Source organism: Bombus vancouverensis, chromosome 11 (assembly GCF_051014615.1).
Source record: "Bombus vancouverensis nearcticus chromosome 11, iyBomVanc1_principal, whole genome shotgun sequence".
Taxonomy (NCBI): domain Eukaryota; kingdom Metazoa; phylum Arthropoda; class Insecta; order Hymenoptera; family Apidae; genus Bombus; species Bombus vancouverensis.
This window is the reverse complement of record NC_134921.1, coordinates 8,516,374-8,538,818: the sequence shown is the minus strand read 5'-3', so window position 1 is coordinate 8,538,818 and position 22,445 is coordinate 8,516,374. Positions and strand designations below refer to the sequence as shown.

The following is a 22,445-nucleotide window of genomic DNA, read 5'->3' as shown; positions in this document are numbered from 1 at the left end:
TTGCTCGTGGGTTATTTCATATTACATTTTTAGAGAAACACGAAAACATACAATATTGCGCATTGGTCGTGAGAATCTGTGCTCGAATTTTGGGACATTCTTTGGATCTATTTATATTTCATGGGTATACGAACAACAGATTTTATTTTGAGCGTCACGGTGTTGGATTATTTTAAAAAGTTTTCGAGACTTTTATACTATTTTTTCTAGAATTTATTGCGAATTACACGATCATGTTTTCTATCGAAATATCGTACGCGAAATGTTTTATTTATCGCTTGTTTAAACTCTTTCGAGAATTTACGAGAAATCGTTTAATTCAAAGAATGTCTCGATCAAGCCAGTATGTCGTTCGCGAGCGGTCGTACTTTCCAGTCCCCTCGATAATTTTGATGGAAGATAGTAATTTTCTGACATATCTTTTTCTGGTATTCGTATAAAGGAAAGTGGAGAATACATCTGCCCGACTTAATAAAATGGAACTGCCAAGGAAAAGAGGGTATTAGGTTCTAGAAATATTGATTTCATTGATCGCTCGCGACAACGGCCCATGATCTTATTGGGTTTCAAAGGTACTGTGGAAACAATTGAAACCACACACTTAAAACAGATAAACAGAGAGGAATAAGTAGCAAAAAAAGCAAGACGAACAAAATGCCAGGACAAAGAGTAAATGGACACCCATGGTGCAAGTAAATTTTTGTATGGCACTGGGATAGAGGGTAGGAAGCGGAACATAGAAGTATTATAAGAGTTAGATTGAATGGAATAAGTAAAATAAAGCAAATAAAACGAAAGCGAGTGTAAAGAATAAGGGAATGCTGAACATTAATTACTTACCAGCATTTGAGCGGGGGATGGATGAAATTTCGTTTTGAGAAATTTCTTCTCAGTGGATGGCACAAATTTCGATGCTCGTTCACCTTTTTGATACTTTTAGTGAACACTTCGGTAATTTGAAAATAAGAATAATTAAATAAAAGAAATACTATATTACGGTCTCCAGTGCAAGGTCATCGAATGACTGACACATTTGAGACACCCGTCCCTCCACGATCTCGTATTTATTAAAACAGATATGCTGGAATGAAGGAAAATGAAAACGTAAGGAGTAATTAATGAAATAATTAAGTAAGGTGTTCACACAGGCTGACTTATAATCTAAACTACAGAGATAGTGTAAAATAAATAGATCCTTTTAATATGATGTATGTATATCTATAACTTTATTGACAGCAGGCTGCAGTTTCCTTAAGCATGTTTTTTCTCTTTTCCTTTTTTTTGTGTGTTTTGTTATCTTCATATTGTATCTCTTAGGCATATTGATGTTTAGTTCCTTTTTCTTTTATTCTTCTTCACTTCTGACTTTTTCTAATCTAAATCTGGTCCTTTTCCGTTTCCATGTATCTGAAAAAAGTTGATTGTTTTTGGAGGGAAGAGGACGAGAAAGGAAACGAAAAAAAAGATATCGAATTTTTTAATGAAGATTAAAAAAAAAGAAAATTTGTATAATAAGAACTTTTGAATCGTTAGACACGTTTCTGTACTGTCATATTGCATCAAACATGGAAACTAGTTTATTTTTTATCTCGGATTTATAATAGTTAATTATTAGGCACCTTTAAGACTACAATTATTGTTACTATTATTATTACTTCTATGATAATTATTACTATTATACTACTATTATCATTATGAACTATTTACAGCTATTTATCACTATTTACTGTTGCGACTGCTCCTACTGCAACCATTATGATTGCACTACTATACACGCTATTATTACTGTCTATGATAATTAACAAATATTGTACGATGATGCTTATAAGTGTTTAAATTTTAGATGATTAGATATGAAAGAGATCATGATATCTACTGGATGGAGGGAGGGGTATTTGTAATATGTGCGGTGTACTCGGCGGGGGGCGTCGATCTGAAAAGTCTACCTGATTAAATATATGACTTAATTGTATTTACTCTGTAGGATTTACCATAGTTCTAAACAAGGAATATTTCGGAAGAATGCTCTCAAATGCTCATGTTTATTACTGAGCGAGTCGCGTTGTGTCTTACTTTGTCAATAAGAATTGCAAGTATTGCGCTAATGTAATTTTAAATTTTTTACGAGGTCACACTATAATCAGTAGGTTACAATTAATAACGGATGAACAATTTGCGTAAGCTTCCTCACTATTGATCTCAATACGATTTAGCTTTTTCTTTCCCTTTATGGCATCTGTTCTTTCTCTCGTCAAATTGTTGTAACTTTAACCACTTTTTTTCGTTTCTACATTGTTTTCTTTATTATTTTACCTTGCCATATTTCTCGTAATACACAAATTCGTAATAAGCGGTGCGAATTTTTTTTTTGTGTATGTCATTGATCGACTTTCAAATCAATTAACTCCTGTACTTATCCTCCGCATTGTCTATTTAAAGTGCTCGTTACCATTTTCGGATTCGATACGTTTAATTAACAGTATCGCGTAGCATCGTAGTAACAGATATGTAAAAGTCGATGGGATGATGAGAAAGCATTAACAAACGCGACTCGTGGAAACTTCTGGGATCAACGCAATAACACATTTACTGACTAAACTAAAGACAAGAAAAGACGAGTAGGGAGCTCAATCAAAGGAAAACCACCTTTTACACTAATTATTATGGTAATTACACGAAACACGTAAAACATAACCGTACTCTCAACAGATACACATGTAACACGTACACTTCTACGCGCATAAAGAAGTAAACTAATTAAACAGAGGCCACAAGTTATTGAACATCCAAATAATAGTAAATTAATAAGATGCTAAAAGTAGATAATGAAAAAGAAGTTAAATTGAAAGGGCGATGACTTTGTGGTTGTACTAAATAATACGTTATTTAATACCTACTTGAGAGGCAGAGAGCGAGAGAGGGAGAGAAAGATGAGAGAGAGACTGTGAGAGCAGCAAATTTAAATAGCGAGAGAGAGAGAGAGAGAGAAAGTTTTTATCTTTACGGCTGTTTTTTCAGAACTTATTTTATAAAGTAATATAATAAAGAAACGTAAATGAAAAAGCCACTAGTATATCGATTATGATTATAATTATTACTACTAACTATTGTATTTCTTACTATTATCGATTTTTAAAATAAAGTTAAAGCGTATAAATTTAAAGGATTTTTAAGTGTATGCAAAGCGTTAGGAGAAAGTGATCATAATAACATTTGATTTATAGATGTATTAAGGATATAATTAATGTGTTTGCTGGAATCGGTAAGCCAGGTAAATTAATTTATATTATAATTAACGAGTCTCAGAGGGATGATTAAATTACTCTAGTACGAAGGGATGGGAAATGTGAGGGAGAAAAAAAAGTAAATAATGACACAAAGTTAAATGGCTGCCTTGCCGCACTTGTATATACATATATTTTAGGGTACGCTGGAAAAGTATAATATCGAGATAATAAGCGAAAGTGGTAGCAATGGATTTGAAAAAATACACACAAAATGATGACGAGAAAGCGGGACTATTCGAATAATTGACAATTAATAATTATAACAGATAATATATTTATATTTAACGCGATATTATTAGTATTTTTCAATACAGAAATAATGCATCTAATTAATGTAATAGGTAGCAAATAGGGAAAAATACTTTGATTCTAGCTGTTGTTACTATCTGTCGTAATTTCGTCGTTTTTACGAATTACGACTTGCTCTCAGGGTTGTTACTGTCTTTTTTCCTCTTTTATCTTTTAATTTTCTACCTTTTTCAATCACTTTTTTTTATATTCTCCCTGTCTAAGATTTCACTTCCTATTAGAATCTTTGAAAATGATTGTATTTATATTTTTTAGGTTGGTATCTCATTTCTCTTCTTGTTCTTTCCTTTTTTTCTTTTTTTTTTGTTAATTCTTTTTTTGTTAAATAAATAGGCGCTGAACTCAGTATTTGAAGGAAGCATTCTCAAATGTTTTTTTTTTAAATCATTTTATGAGCGGTGTCATGCGGAAAAGCATGGTTTTTGCTGTAAAATATTTATTGTTGATTCGTAGGACTGAAACACTTTTTATTTCATATAGAGAAGTAATAATTGTACATTAAGGTTTAAGTAATGGGAGGGGGGAGAAGATCACATACAGCTAGATTTAATTCTTCGTTACTTTTAAGACATTATCAACAGGGAGAGTAAAAGAAACAAACAATTCAACTTTATAAACAATGTTAGATGTGTAATTTTTACAATTTTTACACTTTTGCATGTTTTAGTATTTTCCCTCTACTTTACCGAATCATTTACTATTTAAATAATCTTGCTGTCTTTTTCGCGTATTGAAATAATAAAATAATGTTTATTCATTTGTTCATGCATTTCATAAATTCGTTTAATCATTGTCTCTTCTATGTATTTTTTTTCTTGTTTTGTTTTTGCGAGGAATTTCTTAAAGATATATAATATATTTAGTTAATTCACCGTTTGCCTTAATTTAATTAGATAGTGCACGCATTCAATACTTTTAATATAACGAACTTAGTTTGCAAGGTAATTAAATAATAAAAAAGAAAAAGAGTTAAGCATTCAATATTTAAAGATGAGATACGATAAATATATTGTAATTCCGGGGGCGTTACATGTCTGTTTTTAACGTTAACACATACTTGACGTCCCGCTCACTGAAGACTGGTCATTATAATTAAATGTTATACTTAAATAACTTACTATTCATATTGTAATTTATACAAGAAACAGTTTTTATCGATGAGTTTATCTTGTACTTTTAATGGATATTAATGTAATTAGTTGGTATCACAACGACGTATTGGCTATTGCATTTCTACACGCTTATTATTGTATTTCAATTGATTCTTCTAACACATTCGCATTTTTCCCCCTCTTGTTTGTTGGCTTAGTAGGCGAGAAAGAACAACGTCGAAATTCGATAATAGAGTACATATATTTGCCACGAATCAAAACGGCACGAAACTACGTGGGCATTTTTCCAAGTTGTAAGGAATAACGTTCGGGAAAGATCTGTTGGTCGTACGACGATGTATTTTTGACTTTCACGTTGAAATCATTTTTAACTATCATTAAAAGCACAAATTCCATCGATGATAGGTAATAACCAAAAAGAAAGTTAACCACTGCCTGAGCTTGTTCCTTGTCTATCATCGGTTTCGTTGCATGATCAGTTAACGGCCCCAGAATTTTGTAACTTTTCGAGCTGTTGCCAATTGTATCTTAATCATTGTGAGGCACAAAGAAAAGCAACAGAGAACAGAACAAATGAAACGTCGATTAAAGTTGAAACTTGTTTAACACTCAGTTGATCGCGTTCGAATGAAACGATAAGAGAAAGCTAGGAAAGGGAAGAATGGGGAAGTTGTCATTGGTGTAGCGTTCAGGTAGTGCAATGATTTCGGTATTACACGAAAACGTAGGCAGAATACACGCGATTTCAGAGAGGAAGGAAAACACGAAATAGAACAAAATTAAATAATAAGGAACGGAATGTGTGTCATATATGTATATGCATATATAGACGTACATACACTGTTAGAGACACGCGAGTACACTGGTACACACCGTGAATATTCTAAATTACGTTTACAGTAGATGCAGTTAAGGTATTAAATTCTAATTCTGCAAAGTGATTTTCTGCGCGCCTGTTAGGACGACGTAATTGTTGTCGGAAAAAGAAACTAATTAATAATAATAATAATAATAATAAAAAAGAGAAACCTGTATAGTAGCGAAGGGAAAACATAGAAAATTAAAGGAAAAACAAAAAAATTGAGAACACTTCAAGTTTTACAATAAGAGAGAGACAGATAGAGAGAAAAATTCTAAATGTACTACGTTTATGTTAAGTACCCTGCTATAAGCGTGAAAGAAAGAAACTTTATATCGACGTATAGATGGTGTATAGGCGAACCGTTTAACGACACGTTGTGTGCGCAAGAAAAATCGACACGTGTACACACACTCATCGACACACATGTTCACACACCACTCCACACTACTACATTAAAATGCTTCACATTCTGAGACTAAGGGCTTTGGGAGGGAGAGAATTTGAAAAAGAAAAAAAAAAGGGGGAGGAAAACATTTCTAAAGATTCTTAACGAAACCGTGAGTGCATTAGCGGATTGGAGAAACGATCGAATAGGAACGACTAAATAATAATAAGGCTTGTTTCTTCCTGAAATGTTACTCGAGAGCCACTAACCGCAAAAGAAAAATTCAGCATAAACGAAAAGTAGAAAAAGCAACAAACAAAAGCAGACACACAATTAAACAATAAAGAAAACGGGAGAAAAATGAAATTGATATATCTTTATTTCGCTGGAGAAAAATGAAACAAACGATTATCCGCTTTAGTGAATGGAATTCCTACAGTTTGGAATGCTTTGTCTCGCATTGAACGAACGAGAATCGATCGATCTACTTTTATCATATTTTAGTGTGAAGTATAAGATAAAATAAACGTAAAGAAATGAAATAAAGTCGACGATGACGATTGTAACGATAATAAATGAAATTGTTAACTGTAATAACATGACCTGTATACTTGTAACTTTTAGCATTATATTGGTAAGATCGTGCCCCCCTGTACGAGACAAACGATTAGAATATTTATAGTGGAACGATAGATAAATGTGAAACGACGACGAAGAAAAATAAGGAAATATGATTAAATGAAAATGATATATGTTATTAAGATTACGGTCGCATCGGCTGCCAGTCGAGAAAAGTAAACGGCCTAGCCGATGTGACTATGAAACGGCGAAAAAGTAATACGTATCCATGTTCATCATGTTTTACCTCAGATTTAAGGATACATTTAAGGATCTTTACGCTCGCACGCTTTCTGTCCATCTCATTCCCAGTGACCTAGGCTAGAAAACTCTCTGTACCGAATGGAGTGTCCGACTTTTCAATCGTGTTAAACAAATAACACGCTGTCAAGAATTTTAAATAAAAGTTTCCTTAGCTAGAAAAAATTGCACGTGAATTTCTTTTTTCGGGATATGTGTATTCATAATCCAGACGAAGTCGAACACTCCATTATCAGCACAGTAGCAGTAAAAAAAATATATATATACATACATATATATATATATACACACACCAGGCCAAAGCGCATTGTCTCTACCTTTAAGAATTCTCTTAAGGAAGAGTCTAAGAAATTAGAGTTGTAGAATCAAGAAAGAGAGACGAAAGAAGTAAAAAAAAAAAAAAGGAAAACAGGACAGGATAAAGAGAGAGAGGAAGGAAAGGAATAATTATGTAGGAGGAGTAAAAATATTACAGATTGAGAGAGAGAGAGCGAGAGAGAGAGAGATTTTTTGTCGCGGTGAACATTATAATATTATGCGCGTTTACTGATAATAACGATTTAATGAACGATGATTGATTATTATTATTAATTACTATTATTACACATAATACAGAGAGCGGAGATGTTGAGAGAGAACACATGTTTACGTGCTATTCTGTATATATACACGTATATATACAATTTTTTATATATATGTATATATATTCCAAATATATATGTATATATACATATATATGATATATATATATTATTCATTACAACATATATGTATGTACACGCACTCGTATGTCTGCTCGTGTAAATGTATATCTTTAAAAAAAGCAGGACAAAATATATCGATATAGGGTCGTACGTATTTCTTTTTTAAAAATGTTATGTACATTTTGCATGCACGGCCATTCGTGCACGCGTAATGTCGACATATTAACATCTATGTATACCACATATATACACTTCTGTACACACTACAATTTTCTTCGATCTGCTTTATTTTTCTTTTTTTGTTTTGATTCTACTCTCGAGGGAAAATGGCTGTATAAAAAGAAAGAAAGAAATGGAGGGAGGGTGGGAAAATTCATTGAAAAAAAAAGGGAAATTTAACGGTTGATATTCAGACATTGCAATACGGAACGAAAAAAGAACAGATGAGATAAGCAAATACCTTATTAGTCTTAATTAGTTGTGAATAAAGAAAACGAAAGGGGAAGGTAATGGACGGGGAGAGAGAGAGAGAGAGAGAGAGAGAGAATGAGAAGAAGAGAAGAAACGTGTTCGGTAGGAAGAGAGTGAGAAATGTGTAAGATTGTGTGTGAGAGAGAGAGAGAGACAGAGGGTAAATTAATTAGTCTTTAATTAAGTAGGAAGGAAAGGGTAGTAAATTGCATTCAAAACGTACACATTTTTTTCGACGCATGTATTACGTCTCGATAAAAGCAAATATTCTTATCTTTCTTTTTTTTCTGTACAGATACATTTAATCGATTTACGCATTGCCGCGTTAACGATAGTTTTAGCTTTAATTAATTCGATAACTCAACTATTTCTTGGAGACTGAACGTAGTCTTTATCTTCCTAAACGATATTTAACGGTGGTGTACGCATGGTTCGATCGATAATGTCAAGTTGGGTGGTGAGTTATTCAGCCGAGTCGTATTATTCGATTTGTTTTTGTTGTGCAAACGAGACACGATAACAATTCACATTCAAATGTATAGTGCTTGAAAACATCGTATATATGTGTATGTATACATGCGCAACATTGTCTATGAAACATGTGGGAGTCATTAATTTCGCATGCTTAGCACAGAAGTCGACAAAGAAAATTGGGTAAATACTACATAAATATATAGAGAGGTGTGTGGGTTTGTTATTACGATTCGCTATTTTTCAATTGCTGCTACTTTTATTATTGTCATTACTGTCACTCCATAGTAGTTATTTACTTAAGTAGTAGTTGTTGCTAATGCTATTATTACTCTTCTACTTTCCTCACAACTAAGATTATCGCTATTCACTTTTGCAAATATTGCTTTTCCTCTTTTCATATTTTAATCTAACTGTTTCCTAGTTTTCTTGCTCTATTGTCCTTTTTCGTCAGGGTTACATGATTTTATGTGTTAAAACTACAATACAATATCAATAACTAATGGTCGTATCTAGCAACAAAAGTTCATAAGGTCGACTATATAAAAATATAAAGATCAGATATGCATCTTGTTGGTCGTCACATTTACATTCTCGTCCGATTCGTATGATCGTCACGTTCGTCTGAACGTGTACCATTTACTTTCCGAAACGACGTGATAAGTTGAAAGATAAGAGTAGTTATAAATCATGTTAATAGGTCGAATTGTTAGCAGACAGTGGAATGATCCGTAAATTTCTCTTTTTTTTTTTTTGTGGAAATAAAATGATAAAAAGAGGACAAACCGAGAGAAAGGGGGAGAGAGAGAGAGGGAGAGAAAGAGTGAGAGAATGAGATTTTTTGGTATCAGAATAAAAGCTGCTAGCAATTTCTGTAATCTAACTACCGTTTGGATACAATTTACTCGCAGGCATCATCTTTTTAGAATACTTTTAGAGATAATGAAAAAAGAAACAAACGAGAATGGAACACAAGAGGGATACTCAGATGTTTTTTAATCGTTCTTAAGGATTTGTCGAATAACATATACCTCATTGTAACTAATGAACCGTGATTTTCAACGAGGCGTCAGCTGCTTCTTTTTTATTCCTGGAGTTCCTAAACGTGTCGGTCCTTTCGTAATAAGTCCTTCGCTCGTTAGCTGATATCGCAGGCAGCCAGGCCGTCGATTTTCGTCGACCATTACGTTACGTGTTACATACAATTAAATGGTATTATTCCACTAAAGATGTAAATTACTAACCGCTAAGGATTTAACGTGTTACAAGATTTTTCACACTATAGTTAAGCATATTCACGCAGACACACAGAGACAGGCACGTCCGCATTCATTCAACGCCTCTTTCTATGATACTTCCGCGATCGTGAGTTACTAGATAAATCAAAAGAAATAATCGAGTAGCCTGTAGAAATTTTGTACAGTCGAACGTTTGTTCAGTCCATAAATTAACGCTTAACATCAGTCTCTCAGATCACGTATATAATCGTAACGATAGGTTAGTTTTCTTTCCCATTTTCTCTTTATATTTTCTCAAAATAACAGCCAAGTCCGAGAGATCGATGTTACGGGTTAAAAAAAGAAGAAATCTCGACGTTTCAGACTGAAACTCTCTAAGCGGTTAAGAATAGTTATTACTCTCGCCTTGATTTTCACGCATTATTTGCAGAACCGGCGAAGAGAGATGCTATGGTAGCTCACGATTAGACCGTTCAATTTTAAGTAAGTCAGCCTCTAAGCAATTCGGGACCCGAAAGAAACGTTTTTCGATTAAGTACTAGTTAATTATAATACGTAATTAATTCCTAGGGATATCGTGATCGGGCAGAAGTACAACGTAAAAAAACGAATGAATCGAATGGATTAAAAAGTTGGGTGCAGAATGCGGGGATTATGTATGACTAGGGGGAAGGGGTGGAGAGTAGAATTTTTCGATAAGAAAGAATCATGAACGAAGCCTTAAAATGCAGATAAACAAAAAAAAAACGGTACTTTTACTCTTCGTATAGAAATCTACTGGTTAATATACTTAGACGGTACGTCCAGATCAGAAAGATACAAAACTTGTTAGATTGTTATTACTGATATTAATCGATTAATTGATTAATTAATTAAGGGATTTAACGTAATGGTTTATTGTCGAATTAAACAAGCAACCGTTCTCTAGTTGGATACGCAGATACGTATCTTTCTATCAGCTGAATTCGTGTCGGAATAAGTTCACCCTTGCATTTAGCATTCGTAATGACGAGTGCCGCCGCGACAAACGTGACCGTCATGCGACCAGAATTTCTATGATATTCGATGTGCTCGAAACAGTAAATGTGACGACAACGGAGGACATTTTTCCGTTTTTTAAGCGTAGGCATAGTTCAATGAACTTGAACAAGTCACGAAAAAGATACAGAATATAATAGGATGTTGAAGAATTTGTACACACAAGCGTACTTTGCTTGAACTTAATTAGAAGACCACGTTACCCTTATTAGAGACAAGTATGCATATACCTGTATACCGTTCGACTATAAAATCGACATAAACGACGGTATAAAACGAGATTCGATAAACACAATGTGTTTTTACGACACGAAAAACACGAAGTTTTTACGAGTCTTGTATGCGCATGCACTAATCCTTTTACCATAGAATTAACTGTTTGTACTTTAACGAGTAATATTTAATATTTCGATGTGCATCTATCAATATACGTGTGTACGTACGTACGTAGAAAAAGAGAAATCGCGAAGATAAATAGAAGTTTCCGTGTATAATTATAACTTAAGGAAAACAAACAAATATTAACGAGAGAATAAATCAGGGCCGGCTGGTGGTTGGAACGAATTTTCGATAACTCTGTCTATCGTAGCACGTGTTTAAGATTCCATAATTTTATTTGCTAAGATGTTAATTTTAACGATGGAAATTAGTTATTCGATGATAGTTGCTAATTACGTTTGAGTCCCGACTGAAAAGTATCCGAGTACAACTAGCTTCGAACATAAGCAAGGCTGAAACGAATGAAATTGACTTTGCTCATTCCAAGAATGTCGAGTCCTCTGAAACGGTCCTAATAAGACTGACACTCTCGGACAAAACGAAAAATAACAAAAAAATAACAAAAACAAAATAAATAAAAGAATATCTTAGATGAAACAAATTGTAAAAAGTAAAAGTAAAGATATGTTGTATCGTAAAAAAACGATTCCTATGGTAAGTCTTAATTTTCGCGTTTAAAAGACCATACTCTTTGCTTATTTAATCATTACGGTACTTTTTCGCTGAGCAAAATACGTCCAACGACCACTGCCCTTTAAAAGGACAACAGCTTAAGCAAAGAGAGGACCCTTTTTTCGCGTAGGTTAACGAAAAATTCTTCAATCTGAGATTCTCAGAGATGAATATCGAAAAAGGAGGCGAGGGTTCGTATAAAGAAAAAAGATGATAAGAGGAAGAAGGGGAAGAACGAAGAACGAAAAGATGAAAAAAAAATTGTAAATCAGTGTTAATTATTCGAACTGAAAGGAAGCGCCTCTGCTTTTTCTCCTGCGAACGATACGTCGATTTGGAAATATTGCCGTGTCACTTTAGGCTTAGGATTATTAAACGTGAAACAAAAGGGGGAGGGACGTCGATGAAACTATTAAAGGTAAAAGAAGTGTCAAAGTACTGCTACGATTTATGAAACTATTTACTATTTATGACTAGTAACACATAAACAAGGAACCATACTGTTGTTGTTATTATTTTCTATTGTAATTAATTAATTATCACAAATTACAATGGCTTTACTATTTTCTTGAATAAATGCCTATATCTACAGCTTCTCGAGCGCGTTTCAGCGTAGCTTAAGTTTATATCAGAAGAGGAGAAAACGAGGGAATGAGCGGTTGATTAAATCATTCGACAGTGAGATTGTATGGCATGGAGAGTAAAAATGGTGGAGAACGAGATATCGCGAGATGCAGGGTGAACGAGTTAAAGCGAGAATGAGACGCAATTTGATTGGTGTTTTGCGAAAGAATGTGAATGAACGAACGGGAACGAATCATTTTAAGAAAGTGGAAAAGTGTGGACAAAGGAAGAAAGATGTAAAAGAAAAAGTGAAAAATAAGATGAGTATGAAAACAGGCTGCAGCTAACGTAAACGGGTAGTTAGATAAATAAGGGTAGTAAGTGAATTTAAACAGAGAATTATTATATTTAACGCATGAGGTGCTGACGATCGGGCCCCGCGGACACAAAATCCTCGAAGTATTAATTAAAAGTGGACGCCGTTTTTAAGGTTATTATCGACTATCATGTTTATTATATTAAATAATAGTTAAAGGCTATCTAACGTTTAACGGTCTAGTTTACACGATAAATGATTACATGAAAACTTTACCTCTGCCTAAGGATAGATTGTACGAATCGATTTAACGAGAAAATAAGGAAAAATAAAATGACGATAAGACAAAAAGTTGTAGCTGGTTAAGAGCGAATCGAAAATAAGATAAGTAAATAATGAAATAGAATTTTACGGGGAGGGGGGTTGATCAATAAATACTCGAAAGTACACCAAAAGTGCTACCAGGGGAAGTGGGAACCGGTATATTCGAGCGATAGGGAATCGTGTTATAGTCCTAAGGGAGAAGAACAGATAACGTTTGTTTTATCTTTCCGTTTTACCGTCGTTGGACAAGAACATTTACCGATTCCTCTCTTTAATTCTTTTTTTCTTTTCCTTCACTTTTCAGTCGTAGAATTTTTCGTTTGCCACGTTTGTATCCTGTCGCTATCTTGCTGTTGCTTTGTTATACTTCGATGCTGCTTTCGAACGTTTACGTAGCGTTTCGATAAAACGGCAGGCTCTTAGAACGTGTCTTAAAAGCGTACGTTAGTCGTACGATTCTAATAATCGTAAAAAATAAAAGAAAAAAAAAAGAAAAAGGGAAGGAAGAAAGGTCGACACTCGGCGGAGAAAGTGAGAATTGTGTGAATCGAGCGTATATGTATAGACGTGAGAGTGCATGAGGGAATCCGGACAACGTTGTAGGTAAATCGATATAATTATTGATTAAGGGATAAGTTGTGTACAAATGTATTATAAATTAATGATTATCCTCAGAGTACCTTAAACGCAGAAAGATGAGAGAAAACGAGAGAGAAAAACGAAGCTCACCTTTGACTTAAACACACATACATACACACAATATTACGTAGAATTTTCTCCCAAACCTCCCCCGTTTTTATACGGTTGGGCCTTTTTGGCTGAGGTCGCGAATACTTTTCCAGGCCGTGCTTTTATGGGGATGAGGCAAAGCGTAGGATCAATACTTAAGGTATCCATTAATTATCTAATTAATTAATTAAAGCGTATAAACTTGACATAAGAGAAAACCGTTGCTTAGGGAAGTATTAAAATAGAGAGCGAAACGAAGATATTTTTAATGAAACAAACAAATGCCAACCATTGTGTTCTCGTGAGAATCATAATTGTTCCGTAACTCTTAAGTGAAAAGGAAAAATCGCGTATCTAAGTCGTTAATTAGTCGTTGTAATTTTAATTCTTTTGTTAGAAAGCAAATTGTAATAAACGGGTGTACGAAAGGTCAGGGAGAGAGAGACTGAGAGCGTTGTTAAGTTGCTGGTTAATTGGTTAATTGGATGAGGAGGGGAGATAATAAAAATGATTACAAGAACAGAGAGTGACGAATGTTGACGAATGAAAGACAGATGGATATTACGGTATATAGTACGAGGAATGAATCGAGAGCCGACGAAATTAAGTTTACGAGAAAGAAAATCATAAAACGAGCATGAATCGCTGGTGACTGCAGAAGAGAGAATCTAGTGACATAGAGGAAACGATTGTTGGAAAGTTTCATGGACACGAGAGGGAGAGAAAGGCAAACAGGTGCGAATGGGATCAGCGTGGAAGTGGCGAGAGGAGAGCGTGTAGAGATAAATTTTCGACGTTCAAACGACAGAGACACACAGTGCCGCCAAGATTTCTAGTAATACAAAGAACATAGTTTGTACGCGATGTACAAGTGGCACCGTTTGGTGCCGAACCAGGTTTAAGGTTTGCCAAATCTTTGATAAGTAAAGAAAAAAAAAACATTAAAATAAAAAGATAAAAACACGCGAGACAATGTAAAAGTTTATTAAGCTGCATTACGTATATAGTGCATAGGAAGTACATGCATTAAAAGAATCATAGCTAAACCGTTAGTGCTTAAAACGCGACGATGTGATGAAAGTGCCGACGCAATATTTCCAAATCGTATCAAGAGAAGAAAAACCTCCCTAACCACCTGAAATTTTCATCAGAAACTTTTTCCAATAATTAGATCCAGCATTACGAAACTTTCCAGATAAATCGAAGACGAGCTGAACACAGAGGTGATTGTTTTCCTCCTCATCCCATCAGGATCGTTTCTTATTAGGGTACGGTTGTTTGTCACTTGATTTGGTCGTGAATTGTAAATTTCGTTCTATGATAGTGTATGTAAAATACGCGACACACGGTGACCAAGGGAAAGGAGAAAGGGACAGAGACTAACGAAAATTTCGAAGAGTAGCTTAATAGCGGATTAACGATCGTTATCTAATTTTAGCGACATTAGTTAATCTGATAAGAATGAGGGAGTGATAGGGCACGAATGTTGCGTGTAGGTCCTTGGATCGATGGAGGTACATAGATTTGATAGTTACACACAATGTTGATGGAACAAATCTCACACACGTGAAGCTGAAACAAAGAAACACACACATATATAACACAACATCCCTTGTCACGTGTGTGATTTGGCAACGATATGAGAGAGGAAGTAAAAAATCAGCTGCGTAAATCTTGCTATTTGTCCGATAGGATTGGGGTGGAGTGAGGGAACGGATAAAACGAGGAAAGACGAACGATAGAAAAGGTAACACGAACATGGTTGATAATGACATAGAGCGGAAAATCGTCAGAGCATCGAAAAGTGTGCATGATCATGTGTGCATGAATATTTTCATTCAAGAGGGAAGAAAGAAAGAAAATTCTCCGAGTTTGGTGTTTAATATTTTCCGTGTGCTGTCAAAATAAGACGAGAAACGGTCAACCATAGAAGGAGATTCATTAAGAAAGGTTTAAATTACGATATCAAAAGTGTTGTCAGGCAGGTCCAATTGGGGAGGGCACAATCTCTATTTGTGAATTGCCGATTTCTGCTTTATTTTCACTCAATGAATATATCCTTTTATAATTGTGTAACGTTTCACTTCTACCTGCTCTCCTCACTCCCAAAATGACACATAAAAACAGTACCACTACTATTGCTACCGTACTATTACTATTACTACTACTGCTACTACTATTACTATATTGTAACTACTACTATTATTATGATTATTATTAATTATTATTGATTATTGTCATTATTACTACTATTATTATTATTCATTAAATACACACATACACATATATATAAATATAAATAAATAAATAAATATATATATATTATATATATATTAATATACTTAACGGTGTTTCTAGTGGATTAATTGATTATTGATACTTAAGATATTATATTAATAATATTAATATAACGATTATAATGATGATATATATAATTATATATAAAAATATATGAATATATATATATATGATATACTGATGATAAGTTGATATGCTGATAATTATTATGATAATAATATAGAAGAAAAAGAGTGGATCATTATTCGTAAAGTACATACTGGTATAGATTATGAGGATGATTAAATAGAAAATGATATTGATGAAAAAGAAACAAATGAATTTTGTCAATCGAATCCAAACAATCTCTTCCTTCGTTTTAAAGTCATCTGTTTTTCGTATTATTAAGTGGTTAATCTTAGAACTTTTATTTTATCCAAAAGGTTGAGAGACTTAAAACACTGCACAGTTTGATATTGTTATCATTACATTATCTATTCCCGTTTTTTAATAACCGTGAATTAATTACGTAAGAGGAATGTATGCAACTTTAAATAAAATTAGAAAATATTTTGCGAATGAATGAGCGCGCGAATGAAAGCGAGCATGCGAGTGCACGTGAAAGTTCCTTTTTCGCCTAATTGTTTCGGTAGCCACGCCTTTCCGTCATTCGCTCAAACAGTTGTTAAAATAGAATTGTCATTCTAAACTAGTTCCTTCTACTTTCTTTTTGTCGCTTCTGTTTTGCAATTAGCTCTTAGCAACAACTTCCGTTTTCCGAAATCATTTCGTTTGTGAAAGTTCCACGCGAATTTCAGTTGCTGGTTCCTCTTCGGTCCTAATTCAACTTTTTTTTTTTGTACAAACTAAAATTTTCTTTTTATCCGGTACGATTCGAACGCAAACGTAAATGATTTTGTTGTATAGGACGGAATTACAGAGGTGGTCCACTATTTTAAAGAATATTTTTTAAATTCCTTTTCTTTTTTTTTATATCATTGACATAAGTAAAGAAACGATGGAGACGAGCTTTTCATTGGTGCAGTGTTTTATGCGCGTCCCAACGTATCAGTTCATTACATCTCGAAACTGAGCTTAATAAATGTATTCACTAGATTAAAAATATATCAAGTATACTCTCTTATATTTTACTGCAAAACCAGGATATTTAAAGATACTCAGGTTCGAGGTATATCCTGTCTTTGTCGATACTTTAGGGGCCAATTATTTATTTTCTCATCAGATTTTAGTTGACAATCTCTAACGATGAATTACTTTACTTTTATATCTATGTAATATTTTTCATTCATAATTAAGTAACTTGCCCCTTTAGTATCTCTCATCCGTATCAATATATAATTTTCTTTTAAGTTAAGTTAAATTCCATGTTTTCTAAGCATATGAAAAAAGAGGTACTTTTCACTATCACAGTGTAAATCATGAAAATTTGCATTGGTGTCGCCGCGCTGACACGTCATTCTAAATTTACACTTTTACGCCTAGCGAAGGGCGTGTTCGGGACGGCCCGCACTACCTAATTTCCTCCTTTATTTCCCGCAGACAACACCCCGATCCCAAAGTTCAAAAATACTGAAAGTGGAAGTCCGACCTTCATTCCGAACGGAGACGCAGCCCCAGGTCCCCAACGGTTTTCCTTGACCCAGCACACGAATTATCACCCTTATAGGCGCTAAGAAATAGCAAAAACAGCCTACCAAAGACAAATCAAGCCTTTAGGTTCTTAATATAAAAAAGGAAAAAAAAACAGCAAAATTTAGGAAAATGGAAAAGAGGGAGGTTGGCGGCGCTGTAATGGAGGAATGAAAAAAAAAAAAGAAAGAAATGGTGTAAGGTGGTAGATTTCGATGAGAACGTTTCCAAACGTGGCCATCATCCTCTTTGTTTCCCTATGCCTGAATTCATGTCCACGTTTTGATACATTATTAAGGAAAATTCCTTTTATAGTTGTCACTTTTTGATCGTTTCGTACCGAACGATGATTCGTAAATAGCCCGTAAGATGATTTATCTATTAAGGATTTATATAAGCTACGTGCAAGTGACGCGTCCTTTTAAAAATTAAGATTACTTAAGGCCTACCATTTAGATCTGTTATTAAGTTACGTATATTAATTAAATTTTACCATACGGGAGCTTTTTAGATTTGTGACATATCTATGCTATTCTTTCCCCCCCTTTTTTTAATTTATACGCATAGATCTAATGTAGAAAATGGAATCATGGTATTAATGATTGTCTGTATATTTATTTAAGAGGCTGCGAAATATAAGTCGAAATTTAGGGCAGGGTCCTTTGTTGTACTTGAACTTGAAAGTATAGCAACTTGTTTCAAGATCGGATCATTTTAATTCATTTACTGTGCAAAGTCGAAGTTCGACTAAATTCTACTAAATTGCGTCCTTTGCGTCAACGTCCTGTTCGAATCGGGAAGACGCGTTGAAATTCGTGTGTAGGAAGATGAAGCTCCCAGCGGAGATTCAAATTAAACTTGATCGTAAACTCTATTTGCTTCGAAGTTGCTCGGCGCTCGTGATACATAGTACTAAGTCCTTTTATACTAATTATTAAGGCCGCGAGAGATATGGAAGAAATATAAATTTTGTACTGAAAATTGTAAGAGAGAAAGAGTGGGAGAGAAAGGGAGAGAGCGAGAATTGGATGAAAAGTAAGGAGCATATTATAACTTCATTGTTTTAATCCTCGTATATTTAAGTCGGCGGTGTTTAGTCGATAAGCACTATACGATTAAGATGATCAAGGACGTAATATAATAAGCTTTTCGTACTTGCACGTTACGAAACATTTTTGATAGAATTTATTTCTTTGTTGCACGACCTGATCGTTTTCTGCTTCTTTTTTCTATTATACGTTAATCATATAGATTATTAATTAATTCTAATATATCGATATTAATACACCATTTTTTTTCTTTTTATAAATCTTATGTAAAGTGTATTCTCGGAGCTTTGTTGACAGAGCACGTTCTAGAAGATCTTGAAGATTCTCGCCCACGAATCGACCACCTAACATCCTTCAATCGCTATTACTATTTAATTTACTTTTACGTTCACGCGCGCGTCGCGTTGCTCGAGCCAATTCAATTAATTCGTAATTCCGGGGGCGATCCTTTCCATTAACGCTGTCAATCTCTTTTTTAATCCACCATTTCTTCCCTGTGACCTAAAACTCTTTATCGCGACGTGGCCTTCAAACCCGCCACTGTGCCCGACAAGATTATCAAAGAGGTTGACAATGCTTCGATCAATGCTATTTTATTTTGGGCTCGATGATTCGAGAAATTTTTTATTTGATCCATAGTCAATCTCTTCGATCGTCCTCGAATCGTCCCATCTTTCGTTCGTGACTACACGCGCTACTGCTCTCTGTCTCTACCGATCTTTCCTTGATTACAATCCTGGATCGCGTCCTGGCACACGTACGTTCATTTATACGATTCTAACAGGCACCGAATACGGACCTCCGAGACTAGGAAGCGTTTCTCCTGCCCCAGGAACCACCAACGGCAACAACGGCGGCGGTGGACCCAAAAGGGGTCACACAGGATCCTCATCCAGCTCCAACAATTACCATCCCTATCGTCGCTAGAGATGGACTGAAAAACAAATCGGTTTTTCGCCGTATTACGCGATGTTTCGCTTCTTTTTTTCATATTAATCAACGATCGACTGCCGCATCATACATGTCGCGCTTACACGACACTTGCATATCACACGTGTAAATCTTCGTTTGTGTGTGCGTGTATGAGTGAGCATGCATGGCAACGAGAATCATAATAGAGCAAAAGAGACGAAGATAATTTTTGTATAGCTTTTTTAAGTCAACGAGAGAGGCATCTCTCGAATAACGGTTTCAAAGCAATGAAAGAACGATGGTTACGCTTTTTATAAGAATGGAACGCAGAATGGTCGTTCTTTTGCTGTTCTCATTACGACTTGAGTCGGAAGAGGAGCGAAAAAAGATCTCAAGGACTATCATCGAAAAATTGTACATTTGGAGAGTATTCGTGGGCTGCAGGATAGAAGTCCTCTGAAGATGTGACGAGAGATCATTAGAAGAAGGCGAGTTGCCAGTTCTGGAAGAGCATCAAGGACCAATTATTATACACGATCAGGAAACACCAGTTCCGAACTCAAAGCGAAGAAGTTTTTCCCAGCATTGTACTATAAACTATTTACGATCGCTTTTAAAGAGATAAAATTATTTTCGGCCAGGCTGTGTAGATCAAACTGTCGAATTAATCATTTACTTGTTATTTTCTATGGGAAAATTCGTACAGATCGGTCGAGAATTTTTGTTTCGCGAATATAAAGAAAGATGTGGTAAGGAAACTGGAATCTTATTAAGAAGCATTAATGTTGACTGGTTCATCCAAAACGATTATAGGTATTGTAAGATTTAGATGTAAGCATTTTCAACGTATCGATCCATTGAAATCTTCGTCAGAATTAGCTACAAGAAGCTATTAAGTACTTTAGAAACGTGACTTATCAGTTTGTCTGATTGCCTTTCTCTTTTTTTCATATCCACCCCTTTATTTGGTTAATTTGTAAGAGACGTTAAAATAGGAAATTACCTCGAATCTGTGATCAAATCAAAAAGTAGATAATATCTCTTTGAATTATCTCGCGACGGAACATTTTATGAGAAAAGACATGTACAGAATAAGCTGATGCCAATTTTGTTCATTTTTTAAATTTAATAATTCCGACCGGCGATTAAAACAAACAAAAAATAAATTCGTTTCAAAAGTCGACAAGAAACCTAATCCTTTGTTTTTTTCAATTTCTGCCGTAGGAAGTTTATTTCCTAGACGTCCTGTTCATTTTACTGACTGGATGACGCGAGGCTTGTGGACTTGAGGTAAAAGAACCGGAAACACGCGTTTAGCCGCGGTCGGGCTTAACGGGCCGCGAGAATTAAAAGGGATGTTTTGCATATTAATTTAAACAATCAAACTGGTCCTTTGTCCTAAATTCAATCTTCCATCTCCTATATATTTTATGTTTCTTTTTGTTTCTTGTATTTTACGTTTGTACTCTTCTACTTGTTGTGTCTGTTGTATAGTTGTTTGCGTATTAATTTGGTACCCACTTCTTTCTTCCGCTTCGAGAATCGGAGACTTATATAAATATGCATATATATTATTATATATCGAACGAACGAAACACGAATTATTCATGTACATCGTAATAAGAGCAGCAACTCCAATCCTCGCGAATTCCTCGGTAATTATTCGTATGTATTGGGATTAGAAAGGTTTCGTGCGTTACGATGAAAAGGGAATGGAGGTAAAGGAAGAGTATATATTTTTCATGGTTCGAGAATAAGAATATAGAGAACGAAAGTATGCACGAAAGCGGCAGAAGAGTGGAAACGATTTAAAAAATGCGTAGATGTGTCACGTATCTGCGTTTTGTGCGAGCCAATAGCTTCGTCCATATTTAGAATAATGTGTAATTTAAAAATATTAAACTAAGTAGACCTCATTATTTACGTAAGTGCAGTTAACAGTGGATATTTGTATTTATTAATTGTATATGCCTATGAGACTATGTATAACGTATATTTTCGTACATCCGGGAAGTTGTTACGATAAAGGGCGTTAAAAAAGCGTAGAAACACTTGTGAACGTTTCCCTCGATATGTCAGTGTTCTTTTCCCAGACGGAAGAAATAAAAGACAAAGAATGAAAATAAAGATGCTAAACACCATTGTGCTTCTCGGTCACCGGCACGCACGTACTTTTTCGCAATGGTATGAGACATACATCATCACTTTTTTCGTATGTAAGCGTTCGAACAGAAAGAATAATTAGTTATCAGAAAGGCTGACATTCTACGGAGGAGTGAAAATCGACAGAACCACGGAGCTATAGTGATTCTCATTGTATTAATAATAATTAATTATTGATAACACTTAAATGTAATGTTAAGAGTTAGGAAGCCTGGCGTGAATTTATATGCCTATTTAATGTACGATTTGTACAATTCTGGGTACGATATACGATTATGATAATTAATTGCCATTGGTGGCACTCGAGCCTCGTTTATACCATCACCGCTGATAGCTATTATAAATTAGTAATGAAATAATAATAATAATATGATGATGATGATGATGATGATGATGATGATGATGATAATGATGATGATGATGATGATGATGGTGATGGTGATGGTGGTGATGATGATGATGATGATGATGATGATGATGATGATGATGATGATGATGATGATGATGATGATGATGATGATGATGATGATGATGATGATGATGATGATGATAATGATGATGATGATGATGATGATAGATATATCGTTCATAATATTTTGTTATATATTGCGAGGATGGAAACAGCAAGAAATGCATTCTTTTATAGTATAGAAACAAATGAATATTCCGTATGGATTAATAAACATTCACATTTTAATAGAATACTCTGTTTAGGCTACTCCAGATACACCATTGTCCTGATAAGTATCCTGCC

At 34.6% G+C, this 22,445-nt stretch overlaps 1 protein-coding gene across 5 annotated transcripts in view; it reads left to right on the top strand.

Moving 5' to 3' along the window:
- The window catches only part of Hrb27C (Heterogeneous nuclear ribonucleoprotein at 27C), a 30,684-nt gene extending 8,291 nt beyond the window's left edge, over positions 1-22,393 (top strand). For 2 of the 5 annotated variants that reach the window (XM_076622809.1, XM_033327000.2), the window contains one exon: positions 19,401-22,393. In XM_076622809.1, coding sequence (XP_076478924.1) covers positions 19,401-19,543 — 143 coding nt within the window. In that variant the 3' untranslated portion in view covers positions 19,544-22,393. Of the gene's footprint in view, positions 1-442; positions 14,602-17,477; positions 18,858-19,400 lie in introns of those variants that run through there. The other 3 variants (XM_033327004.2, XM_033327002.2, XM_033327003.2) reach the window with 3 other exon arrangements.
- The last annotated feature ends 52 nt before the right edge of the window (positions 22,394-22,445 follow it).